Source organism: Eutrigla gurnardus (genome assembly GCF_963514095.1).
Source record: "Eutrigla gurnardus genome assembly, chromosome: 10".
NCBI lineage: Eukaryota > Metazoa > Chordata > Actinopteri > Perciformes > Triglidae > Eutrigla > Eutrigla gurnardus.
The window spans coordinates 13,295,030-13,312,738 of record NC_139924.1 but is presented as its reverse complement, the minus strand read 5'-3'; the positions used below and the strand labels follow the sequence as shown (position 1 = coordinate 13,312,738).

Here is a 17,709-nt window from a genome sequence, read left to right as displayed (position 1 = left end):
TCCGCGCGGTCCCGTGCTGTCCAGCTTGACACCGGTAGATGCTTCATTCCCTCCATTCATTTCATTCGCAGAGTCGCATCCTAGCAGCGAGCCCTCCCCTCCTGTTTCTCTCCGCCTGGAAAGATGGCTGCTCCGGTGGTGGTGAGAAACCCCGGCCCGGCGCTCTGCCCGAGCTTCGCGGAGGTCTGCTCGTTCATGGAGCGATTCGGAGCCGTGCTGGATCTGCCCGAGATGACTTTCCCGCAAATGGAGAGGTATTTGCGGGACACGACGACAGGTGAGAGATCGCTGATAGCGGCGTCGGCGGCGGTGGTGGTGGGGCGAAGAAGTGGTAGAAAGCTGCGACACTTGAAACCGAAGGAGAAGGGTCCACCACCATCACCATCGCTATCGTGATGGTGATGAGAATGACGAGAAATGTGGAGTGTGTGGCCCGGCGGAGCAGCGCTAGATCGGGACTCCAGTCAGCGAGCTCATACGCTTTCTTACCGGCTGTGACACGTTTTGGCCCGGGTCGGACTCATCTTTTTTTGAAAGAGAAACATTTTTTTGGTCCTAAGTTTCTGAGGAAATATTCGGAGAGAGACAAAACCTGGTCTCCCAACACAACGCGAGCCCACTCCAAACCCCACACACTCGAGGCTGTGTTATGCTAAAGTTGGGGGACGCGGATGCGGGCGGGAGTAAAAAAAAATGTGGCTAGTTGCTCAGAGACGTTTTGGTTGGAGTCAAGTGACAGATCGTCGATAATGTTGTCACGGCTGGTATTGCTCTGTTAACGCTAAACTTGGTGGGAGCCATGATGCAGCACTGCCTAGTGACCACACACACACACAGCCAACCAGCTAGCTCTGGAGGGTCGTCAGGTGTAATTTTTTACCGGCCTTGCCTCACAGGCAGTCGGACTGGAAGGACAGAAGTGATGTTTTCTCCCCCTCGATCTGCATTTTCAGACTGCTGTCAGAACCGAGCGACGGATGTTAGCTAGAAACGGGATGTTATTTTGGGGGGGCATTGGAAGAGTGGCTGTCAAATATGCACAGGCGCAGTAGGTGGCTCTGGATGCTAGCTAACGAGTTAGCACCAATGATCTGGTCAACCTTTAGTGAAAGTACATCACGGAGGCTACAGCTGATTCGTCGCCTCGTTGTTGATTAGAAAGCGATGTTTCACATTCGTATCTGTAGCTTTACAAACCGTGTAAACAGGCCTGGCTTGCTAACTAGCCAATTAAGGCTACCCTACTTCTGTTGCTTCTATTAGCCTCTAGTAAACGTTATATTGACCAATTTGGAGAGGACGTCACGTTTACGTCTCTGCAGTTGCGCGCGCATTGTGGTGGCAGAAAAACAACAGCGGAAACAAGTTATTTTCGGAAATCCACATGTGTCGTATTGACTTATGATGTCAGAATAGCAATGCAGAACAGAGCATCTTCAATCTGATAGCCTACTATGTGGCTATTGGAAACTTAGCACTAATTTCATGTCGGGTTTCTCCACCTTTTATCACAAGCGGTGGCGAAATCAATGATGTGGTTAATCGACAAATACATTATAAATAAGAAACAGCAGTAGTACCACTCCAGAACTGTCACTTTCTGCCACTGTTAGACTCTGACACAAACTATGTCATCAATGTTTCCAAACACAACAAAGCTCTGCAGAAGGAAGTTAGACATAACAGCTAATATGTATAAACTGGAATTTCTTGTAAATTCATTGCCTCCATAATGGTTTCACATCAGACCACATAGAAGAGCATTTTCTAATGTTTATTTGAGTAAAGTTATTTCCAATCTTGTATTGTTTAGTTATTAGCATAGTTACACATGCTAATGATTTTTTATTTTATTAAAGACAGAAAAGACAATATATGCCATTCAGAGCATCAGTATAGCCTCAAACAACTTTTTGCTGTGTAAATATATAGTGGAGACAGGATGAAGTTGCTTTCCCCTCAGAATGTGTTGTTATCAGAGTTTCTCCAAACTTTGTTGACATAGCCGGCCGGCTGCACATGCTTTTAGTGCATGTTTGTGTATGTGAGCATACCCACTGGCTAACTCAGTACTGCTGTTTTGCACTGCTCTCATATGGCGGTCACAGCTGATAACTCCTTCCTGACCAACAGCGTCCTAGTGGAAGTATAGCACCCACCCTCGGGCTCCCCCTCAGGTAAACGTTATTAGCTCTCTCCACACGTTTGTCTTAGTTTGTGCTGTATGCCATATTGAGAGCCAATAAAAATGCTCCCAATCTCATGATGTGGAAATTTAATAAAAATAGGACATAATACAGAATAGAGACAATACATTATAAAGGAAAAATTAAAAGAGAACAAGCTGGGATCTAAAAAGTGGGAGGGTGGCAAGAGGTGTGTTTTGATGCAGTCTAGAATTAATCGCAATGAAATTTAACCAAGTTACAATCTCATTCTGCTTGCAGAATTTTTAGCAGAGGTGAAGGACATGCCAACCTGATAGAAATACCCTCAGAGTAGGATTTTCTTGAGGCATCTCATCTTATTAATGAAGAATTTTTCAAAAGTGATTTGTAATTCATAACAGAGTTGCTGAACAATGGTTTGGCCAACCAGAGTTTTACAAAACATTTACATCAGATATAGAAGTTGTCATTAGATAAGAAAATATTTTAACTCTTACGGCACAAAAACACACTCATTATTGATAACTGGCGACTAGTATAATAAGCAATAACATAAAGCTGGCATTTGATATTACAGACTTTAATGAACCCCTTGAAGATAATTTGCTATTTTATTTCGTGACTGTGGCATTTTTGTGCCACTCTGTCACAAACTGTATCGTCGGCACACAAGCTAATTTAGTTTGTGCCATGGCTCTGTTTACATTTACACAACTATCTTCACTGTACACGAGAGATAGGAGGGAACATTGGATCTGAGGTTTTCCAACGTGAGACTTGGAAAAAAGTAGTAAAATATTTTCCTTAAAATTAAACACTTGCTTAGATCCCGGACACCCAGGAAGTTGCTGGCACTCAGTTTTGAGAACTACCGATGTAGTAAACATATGTTAACCCTGCACTAGGTGAGCAACATAAAATATGTTCCGTATATAACATATAAAATATAATATTTTTCTTTAAAAATGACATGTACACATGTGCATGTGTACACTGAGCAGTGTTCATAAAACACAAGTATCTCTTTTATTGCTTATCTCAAGGAATTGAAGATGTACTGATAAAGTGGCTGATAAGCCCCCGGAGATTACAGTACTACATAAGCTGTTTGAGTCTGAATGAACACATTTTACATTCGCAGCTGGAATCATGAATGTTGTTTTCCTTTTGATTCACCAGTGATTGGCGGTTTTCCAACAGTTGCTGGTCTTTATGCTGGAAAGTGTCAAGTTGTTTTTCTGTTTTTACACACCTGTTTTTCATTGTAAAACGGCCCTTAAGCAACACTTCTGTTATTGTTTATACATTCAGTATTATGTTGAATCTTGAACCCAGTTTAAGATGTAATCACATTGTTGAGATTCTACCTTTTTCTCTATTGTCATTTTTTTTTTAAATCACCCAAAGAACAATCCTAAAACACTTTAAATTAAATTATCAATGCTATGTTTTCCAATCATCTTCCTGTTTTTTTCAGTTCCTCAACCCCTTGTGGAGCTCCATGTGAAGCTGCTCAGAAAACTGGGGAGGTCTGTGACTACTGACCGCTGGGAAAAATACCTGGCTAAGGTGAGGGCTCATGTGTGCGTGTTTGTCATACGTTTGGCTTCCGATTCCACTTAATCTGCACTTGACATGATTAAACATGCCTTAGTGAAGATGTCCAGCTGTGTCTGGAAGGAGTTAAGAGATACCTCGCAGGTTTGTGCTAAAGGTTTCTCCCCCCTTAAGTAAAATGAATTGTGAAGGAAGGGAGAAGTGTTTGATAGTGGGGATTGGTCGCAGTTGCATGCCCCCTGTCTGCCATTCACTATATTCACTATAGGATGAGAATAAAGGTGTCATTGCACAGAAAACTCACCTTATGGAGCTTTAATTAGTGGGAAATTCCCACACTAAGGGTTGAGCCTTACCACTGCCGTGGTCAACAGATGGAGGAGATGTATGAAAGAATATTAAATCAGACATGTCAGCCTTGAGTCAGAGAACTTGTATACAGTAACTATATCCAATCATTGTTTCCTGTAGGTTTGCCAGGAGTTGAACAGTACCTGGGCATGGGAGCTGGAACAGAAGGGCTACCAGGAGATGTCCATGGAGTGCAAGTCATGCATCCTCAAAGTATGGCATGCCTTTTTACTCCTTGTAATAAGTGTATCTAAAAGACTTTTGTGATATCTTTTCCGGCTTCAACTCCCTCCATTTTCATCTTGTTTACCTTACAGTATCTCTGCGAGTGTCAGTTCGATGACAACGTGAAGTTCAAGACAGCGATTAATGAGGAGGACCCAGAGAAGATGCGTATGCAGCCTATCGGTCGGGACCAGCAGGGCCTGATGTACTGGCTTCAGTTGGACCAGGAACAGAATATCCGGCTGTACACTGAGGAGCAGGACGATCTGGACGGATCCACCTGGAAGTGCATCGTCAGGTATTACTGTTGTGGTGGAAGTTATTCCTCTCGTTGTGTGTCGACAGATGGCGCCAGTGTCTCAGAGAAAGCAATAACAATGGATGTGATTGTAGCCATGCAAATAAGCATGTCAACCTTGTCTTAAAGGGATAGTGGGGTTTTTTTTGAGTGTGGGGTGTATGCCGTGCTTATCTATAGTCAGTATTACCCACAGTAGTTGGTGGATGACACATCTCCAGTTTGGAGAGACAGACAGGAGTACCAGCACGCGGGTAAAGCAACGTATGGCTGGGCCGGTAGCAAAACATATTTTAGAAAATCAATATCACTTTAAGTGTAATCTATATTTAGAATATTTTCACAGCTTTGACATGAAATTTGAGCTTTTATCGAGGCTCTCTTCATTTGTTTAAAAAAGACAAAAAGACGTGTGTTTTTACGTCACAGAAACTCTCAGACCAGCAAAGCCAATATTAGGCAAGGTTAAATTATTGTTTTTGTCAATGGAGTCTTTTAAGAGAGCATAGCTGGAGATAACAGCTTCAGATCCCAGTTGGGCTGTCTGAGGGACAAGTGAATCTACTGCATCTACTGTCATTAATACACTGTAGGTGTAGGTAATACTACAGTAGGTGTAGGTAATACTACTGTAGGTGTAGGTAATACTACTGTAGGTGTAGGTAATACTACTCTAGGTGTAGGTAATACTACTGTAGGTGTAGGTAATACTACTGTAGGTAAAACACTGACTATGGATAAGTACCGCATACAACCCCACTTCACAAAGATCTGAAATATCCCTTTAATCTTAAAGTTGTCAGTTCAGCACTGAGTCTATTCAGATTCTCTTCCCCTGTTGTTTTGTACCTTGTTTAAGCCACTTATCCAAACCGTCTTCCTAGGAATCGTACTGACCTGGCTGAGGCTCTGGAGCTGCTGAAGGCCCAGGTTGAACCAAAACCGAATCCAGACTTGGACCAGAACCAGAACCAGGATGGATCCAGGAGCGCCAGCCCTACAGAGAAAGATGCAGGTATGCTCGGCCAATGAGTAGCCCAACTGATCTCCTTCAAGTCCAAACAATATGAAAGAAATACCTCGAGTGGTCGTTTGCTTTCTTAATCTACATTGTGCAGATTTTTGTGAAGGACTGAATTTAGTTATAGGGGTGAACAAAATTCACACCAACACTTGTTTTGTGTGTGTTTTTTGAAGACTTAGGAGATGAGGCCATTGGTAGCACCAAGCCCATACCCTCCACAGAGGAACTCGTTGATGGTGAGACGGTTGACCTTGAAAAGGAAGAACAACACCCAACACAAGGTACCTGGATTAAAGAAACTGCTGGTTATCACACTTTTACAGTTTGGTTTCAGGAGAAAGGCACCCTTGAATTAAGTAAATCTGTTGAATGCACAATATGTAATTTTCTGCCACTATAGGGTCTCTCAATCATAACATTTAAAAAAATACAGAGTTTGGTGATATCGGGAAATAGCACGGGATCATGGGGTTTGTTTTTATTTACCACCGTTGTCGTCATTGTAGTCAGCTTCTCTCAGTGAGGATTCTTTCAGTCTTCTTCTTTTTCTGATCCGCAGAGGTCTTCTCTTCTCCAAAACAAATGGACCCAGTGATCAAAACTGTTAAAAATAAAACAAAATGAAGCATTTTCACGTTAAATCAGTGTTTCTCAGACACTGTTTGCTGGACACAGGATGACCCAGAGGGGCTGCGAGCCGAGCTGCTGTTCATGTTTTCTCTGATATCTTAAGATCCAAACATCTGATGACTAAATTCTTCAACTGGTTCAAATATATAGTTTAAAACTATCAAGATCTAAGTGGTATATTGTCAAAGTGTGGCTTAAACAGCTTATTTATGACATGCAGACAACCAAAACGCTGAGGCAAAGGGGATGATGCCATTTACAGGCAACCAAATGAAAGGAATCGTTAACAGAATTTTTTTCGGGCATTTTTATTTTATTGCTTTATTGGAAAGTGTACAGTAGAGAGATGATTGGAGGAGGGGAGAGTGGGAATGTCATGCAGCATAGATTCCTAGACTACGGATGTTGTTCTTCTCTACTTATGGTTGGTGTCCCAAACCCCTGCAGCACCAGGACCGTCTTCAATTTTGTGTCTATCACTGAAAAATAAGGATGGGGAAACTGCATCAGTATCCACTACAACCAGCTACTACCGCCAGCATTTTAATTATCCTTCTGTATCTGATCTGCTTCTTGCAGTCTGTCCCTCTCTTGTTTTCTATGAGTGTAACTGTGTTGTCTTTGTTTAGCAGTGGTGAAGCTGGAGGAGACGCAGCCTACCAAGCAGGAAAACACTGAGGCTGAGGTGAAAGAAGAGAAGATGGACCAGAAATCGCCGCCTGTCTTTGACAACCGCGTGAGCACGATCACCACCATCATCAAATCAGAACCCAGGGACGCTGACACTCCGAAAAATGCCGTGTCAGTCGTCATGACACCAGGTGCGACTGTGACAAAACCGGAAATGAATAAGGAAGAACAAGCAGAGCGGGCGGTCGTCAGGAGCAACCAGCAGGCCAAGATACCACTGAAGAAGAGGGAGCTTAAGATTGCAGAGAGCTATCATAGCAACCACCTGAGCAACAGTAACAGCAGCAGTATTATTGTTTGTAACCCTTCCGTCATCCAGACCAAGGACAGTCATGGAAAAGAGGGGAAGTTGCCGAGCTCATTAGTGCCCCCTGGTGGTCCAGCTGCCTCTCAACCACAGCAGCAACCGGTTGTCACTTCATCGAGGCAAGAACTGAGCAACGGGAGAGCGTGTCTCCCTTTGCCACACAAAGAGGGACAAAATGGAGTCATAGGGGTCATAGGTCAAGTTGGCATTGTAGGTCATGTAGGGGTCATCCGCAGCCCGTCCGAGCGTCACCGAGCCCCAAGTGCTGAGCAGCACGAACAAAATGGGCCCAATTTAGACCACCGGGGCTCCAGATCTGGGGAGGAAGAGAGGGAGGTGAGCCGGCAGTCAGTGCTGGTAAAGAAGGGACCTTTTGAAGGGGAGAACACAGCAGCAGCCACCCCTCTTCCTCCTCCGCCCGTGTTAGTGGAGGCCCAAACAGCCAGAGAACTACCGCCAACTTTAATATCTGACCCACTCCCTGAAGCTGTGAAGAGAAAAATGGATTCTGTTAGCCTTTCCTCCCCATCTCAGTCCACAGAGGACACCAAAAGACAGACTTCAGAAGACTTGGGTAAAATCACCACAGAGGAGCAGTTAGACATGGGAACCAAAAGTGGCAAACAGAAGGATGGCAACCTGGAGGAGAGGGAGGAGGGGAAAGGAGAGGTGTCTGGAAGCCCTATGGCAGAAGAAGGAGGTAAAGTTGTTGGAATGTTGGAGGCAGAACCCGGGCGTACCACTCCACTTCCACAAGTAGATCAGCAGGATAAAATGGACCCCCAAGGAGATGGGGTCAATGGTGTGCTGGCTGCCCAGGTCAAAGTGAAGGACACTGGGCTTGGTTCAAGGGAGAGGCAGGGTCCCCTGGAGGAAGCCTCCTCTGAGCTCCAGAAAGAAGGAATCAGGTTGAAGATCAAGATTCCTCCCCACCGGAGAAACAAGTTAAGGGGGAAAGGGGGTAAGGAGGAGGAGAAAGCCAGGGAGCAGGAGGTGCAAGAGGAAGGGACGCCACTGAGGAGATCTGCAAGGATTTGCAGGTACGTGTATATTCAAATTCATGAAAACTGTGGATTAGAAAATAAACTTATGTATTTAGTTGTCCATTGTATTCCGACAATAAATTCAGTCCCATCTATACCTTTTTTCTTGAAGATCATCTGCTTTGCCAACCTGCAGGCCGAGTTCGAAGGTGGCTGAGACCCAGAGAAAGAAACCGCAAAAAAAACATGCAACGTCTACCAATGCAAGGGAAGAAGAAGAGGATGAGGAAGGAGAAGAGGAAGAAGATGAAGAGGAGCGGAACTCAACTGCAAAGAAAGATGGAAAAACAGAACCTGTTGGGCAAATTAGAAAACAGAGGGTAATCCATTTCTAAATGAGTGTCCAGTGAGCGTGAACATACAAACTGGTTAAATGTGTTTTCAATTTGTGTCGGTCTGCTTACTGTCTACTACGTACGTCTCATTTTCAGGGTAAACGAAGGCATCGGCGCCCCCGATGGTCCAACATCCGTGCTAAAAGACGCAAACTGAATGAGGGGGAGGTGGAGGAGGAGGAAATGGACAGAGGGAGGAAACACGGAGAGGGGGAGAGCGACGCTGGAAGCGACTCAGACGAATCGCAAAAATCCGAGGAGATTCCCAGTGAGGATGCCTGCAGTCACTGTGGCCTGCCCAACCACCCTGAACTGGTGAGAGAGGAGAGTGTGTGGTTGTGCTAGGGCTGTTTTCACTACTTTATTATACACAAACAAACATTTTTGGATACCCCCTGTCTACGAACATTTGGGTCATTTTGGTCTGGGGTTTTTTTTTATGACTCGTTTGTGGCACTGTGGTTTGAATTAAAGGAAGACCTGATGCCACAGCAGGCAGCGATGCGGTCTGTTTCCAGTCTGTTACTGAAGCTATCATCTATTCATCTGTGGTGATTGATGAAGATGCACGCACAGAGAAAATGTTGAGGCCATTTAAAGGCTTGGGGTGTTGCCACTGTGAGAGTGTTATGACTGTATATGTGTGTCTGTGTCCTCAGATCCTGCTTTGTGACTCTTGTGATAGTGGATACCACACCGCCTGTCTGCGGCCGCCGCTCATGTTGATTCCAGATGGAGAGTGGTTCTGTCCTCTCTGCCAACATGTAAGCTATGTGTGTGTGTGTGTTTGACACAGAGACGGACGGATACTTAGGCACCTAAAAAAATAATCTCTTATCAAACTGAAAACCTTTCAATTATTCTGTACAGTAATGTCTTGAATTAGTGGATAGTTTGAATACAATTATTACAGTTATTGTAAGTTTTGCTTTAATATTGAAAGTCAGGCTTGGTATCGTTTTCCATGCTAGCAACACAATAGCCCAACGCTGACTTCTAAAGGTGGTGCCGTGCTGGCAACCAGGCGTCAGCTTTTGGTTTGGTTGCCCATAATGAAATTATGGGTGCCATTTTTTTAGTCAACTTATATTTTGCGTAATTTGGTTACAATGCAGATACATGACACATATTTTCATTATTAAGCTGTCGTATGTTTGTTACATGTTTGGTACATGTTTTGCAGAATAATCAGCTCAAATTTGACTTCACAAAGACTTAATTGGCTTCCCCATTGCCACTGAAACGGATGCCTGTGCACACATGCAGCAGACTCACAGGCAGCGTTGTCTGGTTCTCACTGGAACAGCAATATTTAAATATCACTAACGTAACAATTCTTAAAACGAATTTATTGTGGGGTTCTCCGTTTTGCTAATTCTTATCTTTTACATAGCAACCAAAGTCCAAGAATTGGCCTATTTCTCTATTAATAAGACTATTTTAATTAAATAAAAGATACAGACGTTCTCAGATGTTTCATGTTGCCCAAAGGCAAGCCTCTGAACAAGAACTTGCTCAAGAATTTGATATTAAATCAGAAACGATTTGATCAAAGAATAAGCAAATAGGATTAATAATAAGACATTCAGTGCCAGCTTTCAGTCCTTGAGAGTAATCAATACTCGGTGCTTTGGACACATTTCAGCGGTTCTAGCAGACTGCTGAGGTTTGCTGATGAACAAGAATGAAGAGTTTTTGTTTTGCTCTTTTCAGAAGCTGCTGTGTGAGAAACTAGAGGAGCAGCTGCTGAACCTGGACAGTGCTCTGAAGAAAAGAGAGAGAGCCGAGAGGAGGTACGCACACATCAACATGATCAACTTTGTAATCAAAATGTCAAATATGACGTGGGTTTTTTAAACCTTCTCTCTCCGCGTTTACTCAGGAGGGAGCGACTGGTGTACGTGGGAATCAGTGTTGAGAACATCATCCCTGTGAGTACAAGAGCTTAATATATATATATATATATATATATATATATATATAATATATATATATATATATATATATATATATATAATATATATATATATATATATATATATATATATATATATATATATAATATATATATATATATATATATATATATATATATATATATATATATATATATATATATATATATATATATATATATATATATATATATATATATATATATATATATTATATATATATATATATATATATATATATATATATATATATATATATATATATATATATATATATATATATAATATATATATATATATATATATATATATATAAAAAACACTGATGTTGGAATAGCCAACGATCAGCAATTTCCATCTTTTTAACTTTGAAAAACTGCCCTTTTGAATGAATCTTGTGAATCACAATATTACATTGTCCCGACTATTTTAGGAGAAAGATGAGGAGGGAGAGGAGAAGACGACGGCGAAGAAGAAAGATCCCAAAAAGAGCAAAAATTTGGGGAGAAGATCAACCAGAACCAGGAAGAACATCAGCTACAGGTGGGTGTGGCCAGACAGGGGTTAATATAATCATACTGTGTGTATCTTTGAGGTGTCCCTCAATCCCTCACTCCCTCCGCTCTCTCCTCAACTGTTATCTCCTCGCTCCCATCCTCGGAACAGTTCTCCTTAATGCCTACTGAGGAAGCCTCCTCTATCCTGATGTCCTCACTCGCCTCTTCTTTGGACACTCTCTGTCCCCCAATCGCACGACCGGCGCGATCGTCTCCCCCCCCTCCCTGGCTGTCTGAACCTCTGCGAACCAACAGATCATTGTTGCGAGCGTCAGAGAGAAAATGGAAGAAATCGGGACAGCACGAGGACCTTGCTCACTACCACCTCCTCCTCTCTGACTTCACCTCAACTGTTTCGGCAGCTAAATCTGCCTTCTACCTGGCAAAGATCAACTCTTCTGCCTCCAACCCCAGGAAACTCTTCTCCATGTTCTCTTCCCTCCTCACCCCTCCTACCCCTCCGCCCCCTTCCTTCCTTACTGCCGATGACTTTGCAACTTACTTTACCAAGAAAGTAAATGACATCAGCTCATCATTCACGCCTATTCCCTCCCAGAAGACATCTCCCCCAACTCTCAACTCGGATGGTCTTACCAGCTTTAGCCCCCTCACCTCTGAAGACGTTCACGCACTTGTTACATCTAACCGTGCCACCACCTGCTCCCTTGACCCGATTCCCTCCTCTCTTCTCCAGGACATCTCACACGACATCTTGCCATTCCTCACCACCCTGATCAACTCCTCCCTCACCTCAGGTGTCATTCCAGCGGATTTTAAGACCGCTATCGTGAAGCCTCTCCTGAAAAAACCCACCCTTGACGCTACTGACATCCAAAGCTACAGACCTGTATCTCTTCTTTCATTCCTCTCTAAAACCTTGGAACGTGCTGCCTACAACCAACTGTCATCCTATCTCTTGCGGAAGAACCTCCTAGACCCTAACCAATCAGGATTCAGGACTGCCCACTCCACTGAGACGGCCCTCCTCACTGTGACCGAGTCCCTGCGAGACGCCAAAACATCATCCAACTCCTCCGTTCTCATTCTCCTTGACCTATCTGCTGCATTCGACACAGTCAACCACCAAATTCTCCTCTCCACTCTGGCTGAACTTGGCATAACCGACTCTGCTCTCACCTGGTTTACATCATACCTGACAAACCGCACCTTTCAGGTCACATGGAATGGCTCTATGTCCAAACCCTGCTCTCTGGACACGGGTGTCCCTCAAGGCTCAGTATTAGGACCGCTTCTGTTCTCACTATACACCAGATCACTAGGTTCTGTTATCACATCGCATGGATTCTCCTACCATTGCTACGCTGATGACACCCAGCTGTTCCTCTCTTTTCCCCCGTCCTCTGACGCTCACATTGCAACTCGCATCTCGGACTGTCTGGCTGACATCTCTGTCTGGACAACTGCACATCACCTCAAGCTTAACCTGAATAAAACCGAACTCCTCTTCATCCCAGGGAAAGACTGCCCTCACATGGACCTGTCGGTCACTGTTGAGGGCATCACAGTATTTCCTTCCTCAACTGCGAGGAACCTGGGTGTAATCCTCGATGACCAACTATCCTGCACCCCCAACATCACTGCTGTGGCCCGATCCTGCAGATTTGCCCTCTACAATATCCGCAGGATTCGGACCTTCCTCACAAAGGATGCAACGCAGCTCTTGGTCCAAGCACTGGTCATCTCCCGCCTTGACTACTGCAACTCTCTCCTGGCCGGACTCCCGGCCTATGCGATTAAACCATTGCAGCGTATCCAGAACGCTGCAGCACGCCTTATCTTCAACCTACCCAAATTCTCCCACGTGACCCCCCTCCTCCGTGACCTCCACTGGCTCCCTGTTGCAGCACGCATCCAATTCAAGACGATGACACTGGCCTTCAGGGCCATCAATGGAACGGCACCTGCCTACCTTCAAACACTGGTCAAACCTCATGCCCCGAAGCGAGCACTCCGCTCCTCTACTTCAGCTGGCCGGCTGGTACCACCATCGCTGAAATCAAACAAATGTCGCTCAGCAAAGTCCAGACTCTTCTCTGTTCTGGCGCCTCAGTGGTGGAACGAACTCCCGACCAATATCAGGACAGCAGAGTCATTTGCCATCTTCCGAAAAAGGCTCAAGACTCACCTGTTCAGACTTCACCTCGACTCTACATAGCATGACCCACTAACACCCTCCCTCGACCCCCCCCCCGCAAAAAAAAAAAAAAAAAAAAAACTCGGATCGTAGCACTGTTACTCTTGAAGCACTACTTTACTCAGATGAGGACCTAACACTTGTTCTATTTTTAGCTCTTACTGCATCGGCAATGATACGTCGTGGTTTCTTTGTTTCCTTCTTTTGACAAATGTACTTATTGTAAGTCGCTTTGGACAAAAGCGTCTGCTAAATGACCTAAATGTAAATGTAAATGTAACTAAAGTATATAAAACATATTATATAGCACAATGCTGATTTCCATATTTGTCCTGTGTATAAAATGCAAATATTATAATATAAAATTAATAAATACACCTGTAGGACATATATCAGACTATGACAATATAAAAACATTAAATCCACATTATTAAATACAGCTATAGGACAGCCGTTATGAAAACATGACACGTGTCTTTCAACCATTTTTAACATTAGTTTTAAACTGAATAAAAATAATATATTCTCTTATACATCCCACTGTTTTGTTGCTGTAACTGAGAAAGCCCTTTGAGCAAATTTAGTTGAACAATGTTTTTAACTGTGAGGGGAAAGTATTTAAATGCTGCTGTGTCATATTCACAAGCAGATTTTAATTTTCACAAAAAGTCGTAAAAACAAAAAATCCCAGGCGGAACATTTCACTTCTGATTTGTTTTTGTGTTGCAGGTTTGATGACTTTGACGATGCCATCGATGAGGCTATAGAGGAGGACATCAGGGATATTTGTGAAGGTGAGTGGACGATGTGAAGGTTAAAGAAATGGAACGGATTTCAAGCTGTTGATGAGGTGATGAACGCGGATAAATTGCAGCATTATAGAAACAGACATTTATACTAGAATTTCTTCCCATATTCACACAGCAGTTATTCAGAATATGTTTGCAGCCCTGTATTGGGTTTGATGAAAACTACATATTTACACACATTCTGATCATGAGCAAAAACACGATTTCAGAGAGATCCCTTCCTTAGAAGACCTGGGCATGTGGCAGGAAAAGACAACAAGTATTGCTTAGTTTGAATGAGTTATTCCAGTAAACCTCCATAATACAGGATAATGTGTGTGGCAGTGTCACAGTAAGAGTACCCAGTTTCTGCCCAGGTTGTGATGGAGCATATTGATGAGTTTCTCCCCACTGAGGAATGTATTGCTTCAGTCGAGTATATTTACCATCAACACTCGCATCCACATAGAAGGGGTTGAATTTTCCCTTTTTTTAATGTTTCATTCAACCGACTGTCCTAACTTGGGATTGTTGTGATGTAGAAGCAGGACGCGGCAGAGACATCACCGCTATCCTGTCAGAGGAGGGAGGGAAGGAGAGCCAGCGGCCAATCAGAAGCAAGGTTCACGCTGCCACAAACAGGAAGAAGCGGAGACTGAACGACCTGGAGAGTGACAGCACAGCAGCGGAGAGTGAAGAAGAGTTCATGCTTAGCAACAGGTAACACACACACACACACACACACACACACACACACACACACACACACACACTCTTTAAAAAGTGTTTGCTTCCATCTGACTGACTGTTTTCTTCCTCTTCGCCCTCAAAGCTCAGAGGATGAAGATTTCCGTGCATCAGGAGCTGACGATGACGAGGAGGAAGATGAAGAAGCTGGCAGCGACGTGGGCAGTGTGGACAGTGGGACGCGCCCCAGACGGGCCTTGAAAGGGGTGCCGAAGCACCGACCCAACAAAGCCCAACGCAGGGGCAGGAAACGGCTGAGGCGGCGGCGGAGGCGCTCCTCTGAGGAAGAGGAGGAAGACACTGATGAAGAAATTGGTGAGTGCACAGCAAGGGGAACCATCATGCTGGTCAGCTTACAGTTGATCGGGATAAATAATCACATGCTGTTGTTACAGCTGATGTAAGATGATACAAAAACTGTTTCGGCATTAAAACGAAATGTAATTCAGCTTTTAGATGTTTGGATTTTCTGGTTCCAGCTTCTCAATTGAGAGGATTTGTTGCGTTTCTTTGTCATATGTTGTTGTAAATTGAATGTCTTTGAGTTTTTGGCATCTGAAGACCTTACGCCACGGGAGTCGGGGAAAGCAATGGATATTTTCACAGTTTCTGAGACTTACTGATGGATTTCCAGAACCAGACTGATCCTGACCAATTCTGCAATTAATCAATTCTCTGAATTCTCTGAATCTTCTAAATTGTCACCATCTCCGTCCTCTCCAGACTCAGATCAGTACAGCGACATGACCGACAGCGAAGCGGAGAAAAAAAGGCGGGGTCTGAGGCGTGGCCAGCGCCAGCAGGTCAACTACCGCGAGACGTCCGAGTCGTCGGACAACTCCCGGGTCTCTGCCAAGAAGGTCAAGGTTAGACCTCGTGGCCGACCACGCAAGGAGCATTTCTCAAGTGACTACAGTGATGGTCAGTTAATCCTCTCAAATCACTCTCTGACCAGGTTCACTGGGTGTCCGTTCAAGTGTTATTACTGTGCAGAATGAATTTGATTAAATCCGAGCTGAGCAGTGAACATGGGAACTGTAATGGCGACTCGCATAGTTTAACAAATTCCTTCTTTCATATGAACATTTTCTTGTCTTCTTTCAGCAGGAAGATCATTTAAGTTCGCCTCAGCAGTCTTAATAAACAGCAGAGATTTATATCATTCATCTTTCTTTTTCTCTTAGCGTCGCCTTCCTCCAGAGACTCGGAGGAGGAGGAGGATTATGAAGATGAAGAGGACGATGACCAAAGAAGAAAAGTGAACAAGAGGAGAAGAGAAGAGGAAGACCTCCGGAGAAGAGAAAAGCACAGGCAATATGGACGCAACGAGGAGGACGACCGAGTGAGAGGCAGGCAGCTGAAAAGGAGACTAGTGGAGACGGAGAAGACGGACAAAGACAAGCGGAGGAGGTTAAAGAGGACAGAGAGAGAAGAGGACGACCTGGAGAAGATGGGCAGGGGGAAGAGGAGAGAGATCCTGTCAGAGCAGCGGCGCAAACGGCTCGCTCAGATGCTGAAAAAAAGGCGGCCTTCGACGGACGAGGACGATGAGGAAGACTCGGAGGAATCAGAGTCGTCATCAGAAGAGGATCGCCCAATCCGCAAAAGACTCAACCGCATCGACTCTGATGATGATGAAGAAGAGGAGGATGAGGAGGAGGAGGAGGAGGGGAGACAGAAGGTAACGGAGAAGAAGTGTTCAGAGGTGGAGCGGAGGGCCGACAGCGACACTCAGGAAAAGGGGAGAGGCCGTAGCCTGTCTCCATCAAACAGACATCAGACCTCCAGAGGCTTGGCTGGGAGCCCCACTGGGCCCAGGGACCATGCAGGGTCAGACAGGCAGGGCAAACTCAATGGCCCTTTACATCCAGAGGAGGAAGATGAGGAGGAAGAGGAAGATGAGGAGGGCCAGACAGACTCATTAAACTCTGCCCAGAACAGTCCACAGTCATGATGGCTGTGTTTGTGTGAATAATGATCCCTTTTTTTTTTTAACTGTCAGGCCTTTTCACCCACAAACCACCTTTTGAAACTGGATCACTCTTCGTTTCCACCTCTTACCCATCTTACTCTCCTGTCTTGCTCTTCCTCCTCGCTGTTGTATTGTGTCAGAGTGCTCTCCACCATCACATACTGTATACTTCATAACGCGAAACTCTTGCATTTACACTCATTGTCACCTCAGGCAGAACGTAACCGCCAACCAGCCAGACCAAAAAAAGAGCATCCTCACACCAGGACTGGCAGCACTTCATGTCCCAGAGAGGACGCAATCGCACACAGCCGGAGGTTATCGGGACCCCAGAACTCTTGAGGGACAGACGTCTCTCTGGTGGGTCCGAGTGTCCGAGGGTGATGGTGGATTCGTCCCATTTGGGGTTGAACTGGTCACAGGAGTCTGTCTGTAGTGTACCTCATCCTAAGCACTTCATCGCCCTCATAGCACTTAATAACCCACTGCCAAGGAGAGTGTCAGTGTCAAACCGAACACTGTGGATCATGTGACCTGATGATTAGAGACGCCAGACCTGATCCCAGTAGTATCTACCCATGCAGACAGTCTTGGTTTTATTTCAGGTTTTGATATATCAGAGGTTTCTGCTTTACTGAACTGGCCTTATTGGCCGTACATTTGTTGCATGTCATACTCAAAGTCTCCTGCCTGTGCCTCTCTCTCTACACTGAAAAAAGACCAGAAGGGATCTAGTTAACAGTAAATCTCTTGAGGTTTTAAATGCCCCTTTTTTTTTTCAGCGAGCATCACAAACTAAAGCATTCACCTCCATTGTTCCAAGGTGGTGAAAAATAAATACTAAACCCAAACAATCTGCATGGTTAGAGCCTATTGGAGATTAAGTAAAAACTCTTTAAAACGCCAA

The 17,709-nt window shown here is 44.4% G+C and overlaps 1 protein-coding gene across 3 annotated transcripts; it reads left to right on the top strand.

Moving 5' to 3' along the window:
* Positions 1-73: 73 nt before the first annotated feature.
* On the top strand, positions 74-17,463 carry rsf1a (remodeling and spacing factor 1a). 3 transcript variants are annotated; one of them, XM_084020084.1, is made up of 18 exons: positions 74-277; positions 3,646-3,737; positions 4,197-4,289; positions 4,394-4,599; positions 5,484-5,614; positions 5,797-5,904; positions 6,886-8,290; positions 8,406-8,613; positions 8,725-8,943; positions 9,288-9,392; positions 10,342-10,421; positions 10,511-10,559; positions 11,017-11,126; positions 14,025-14,089; positions 14,626-14,803; positions 14,916-15,145; positions 15,554-15,751; positions 16,015-17,463. In XM_084020084.1, exons 1-18 carry the CDS (start codon positions 124-126, stop codon positions 16,782-16,784), a joined length of 4,401 nt encoding a protein of 1,466 aa, XP_083876210.1. In that variant the 5' UTR covers positions 74-123; the 3' UTR covers positions 16,785-17,463. The 3 variants fall into 3 exon arrangements, with proteins under 3 accessions (XP_083876210.1, XP_083876211.1, XP_083876209.1); XM_084020085.1 differs by having other exon boundaries at positions 6,883-8,290; positions 8,430-8,613; XM_084020083.1 differs by having other exon boundaries at positions 6,883-8,290.
* Positions 17,464-17,709: the final 246 nt, after the last annotated feature.

Excerpts from the sequence above, each read along its gene's own strand:
- rsf1a (XM_084020083.1), top strand. The coding sequence starts at position 124 with ATGGCTGCTCCGGTGGTGGTGAGAAACCCCGGCCCGGCGCTCTGCCCG. Across the intron at positions 4,290-4,393 it reads GCAAGTCATGCATCCTCAAA|TATCTCTGCGAGTGTCAGTT; the intron begins GTATGGCATGCC and ends TTTACCTTACAG. Across the intron at positions 10,422-10,510 it reads AGAGAGAGAGCCGAGAGGAG|GAGGGAGCGACTGGTGTACG; the intron begins GTACGCACACAT and ends GCGTTTACTCAG.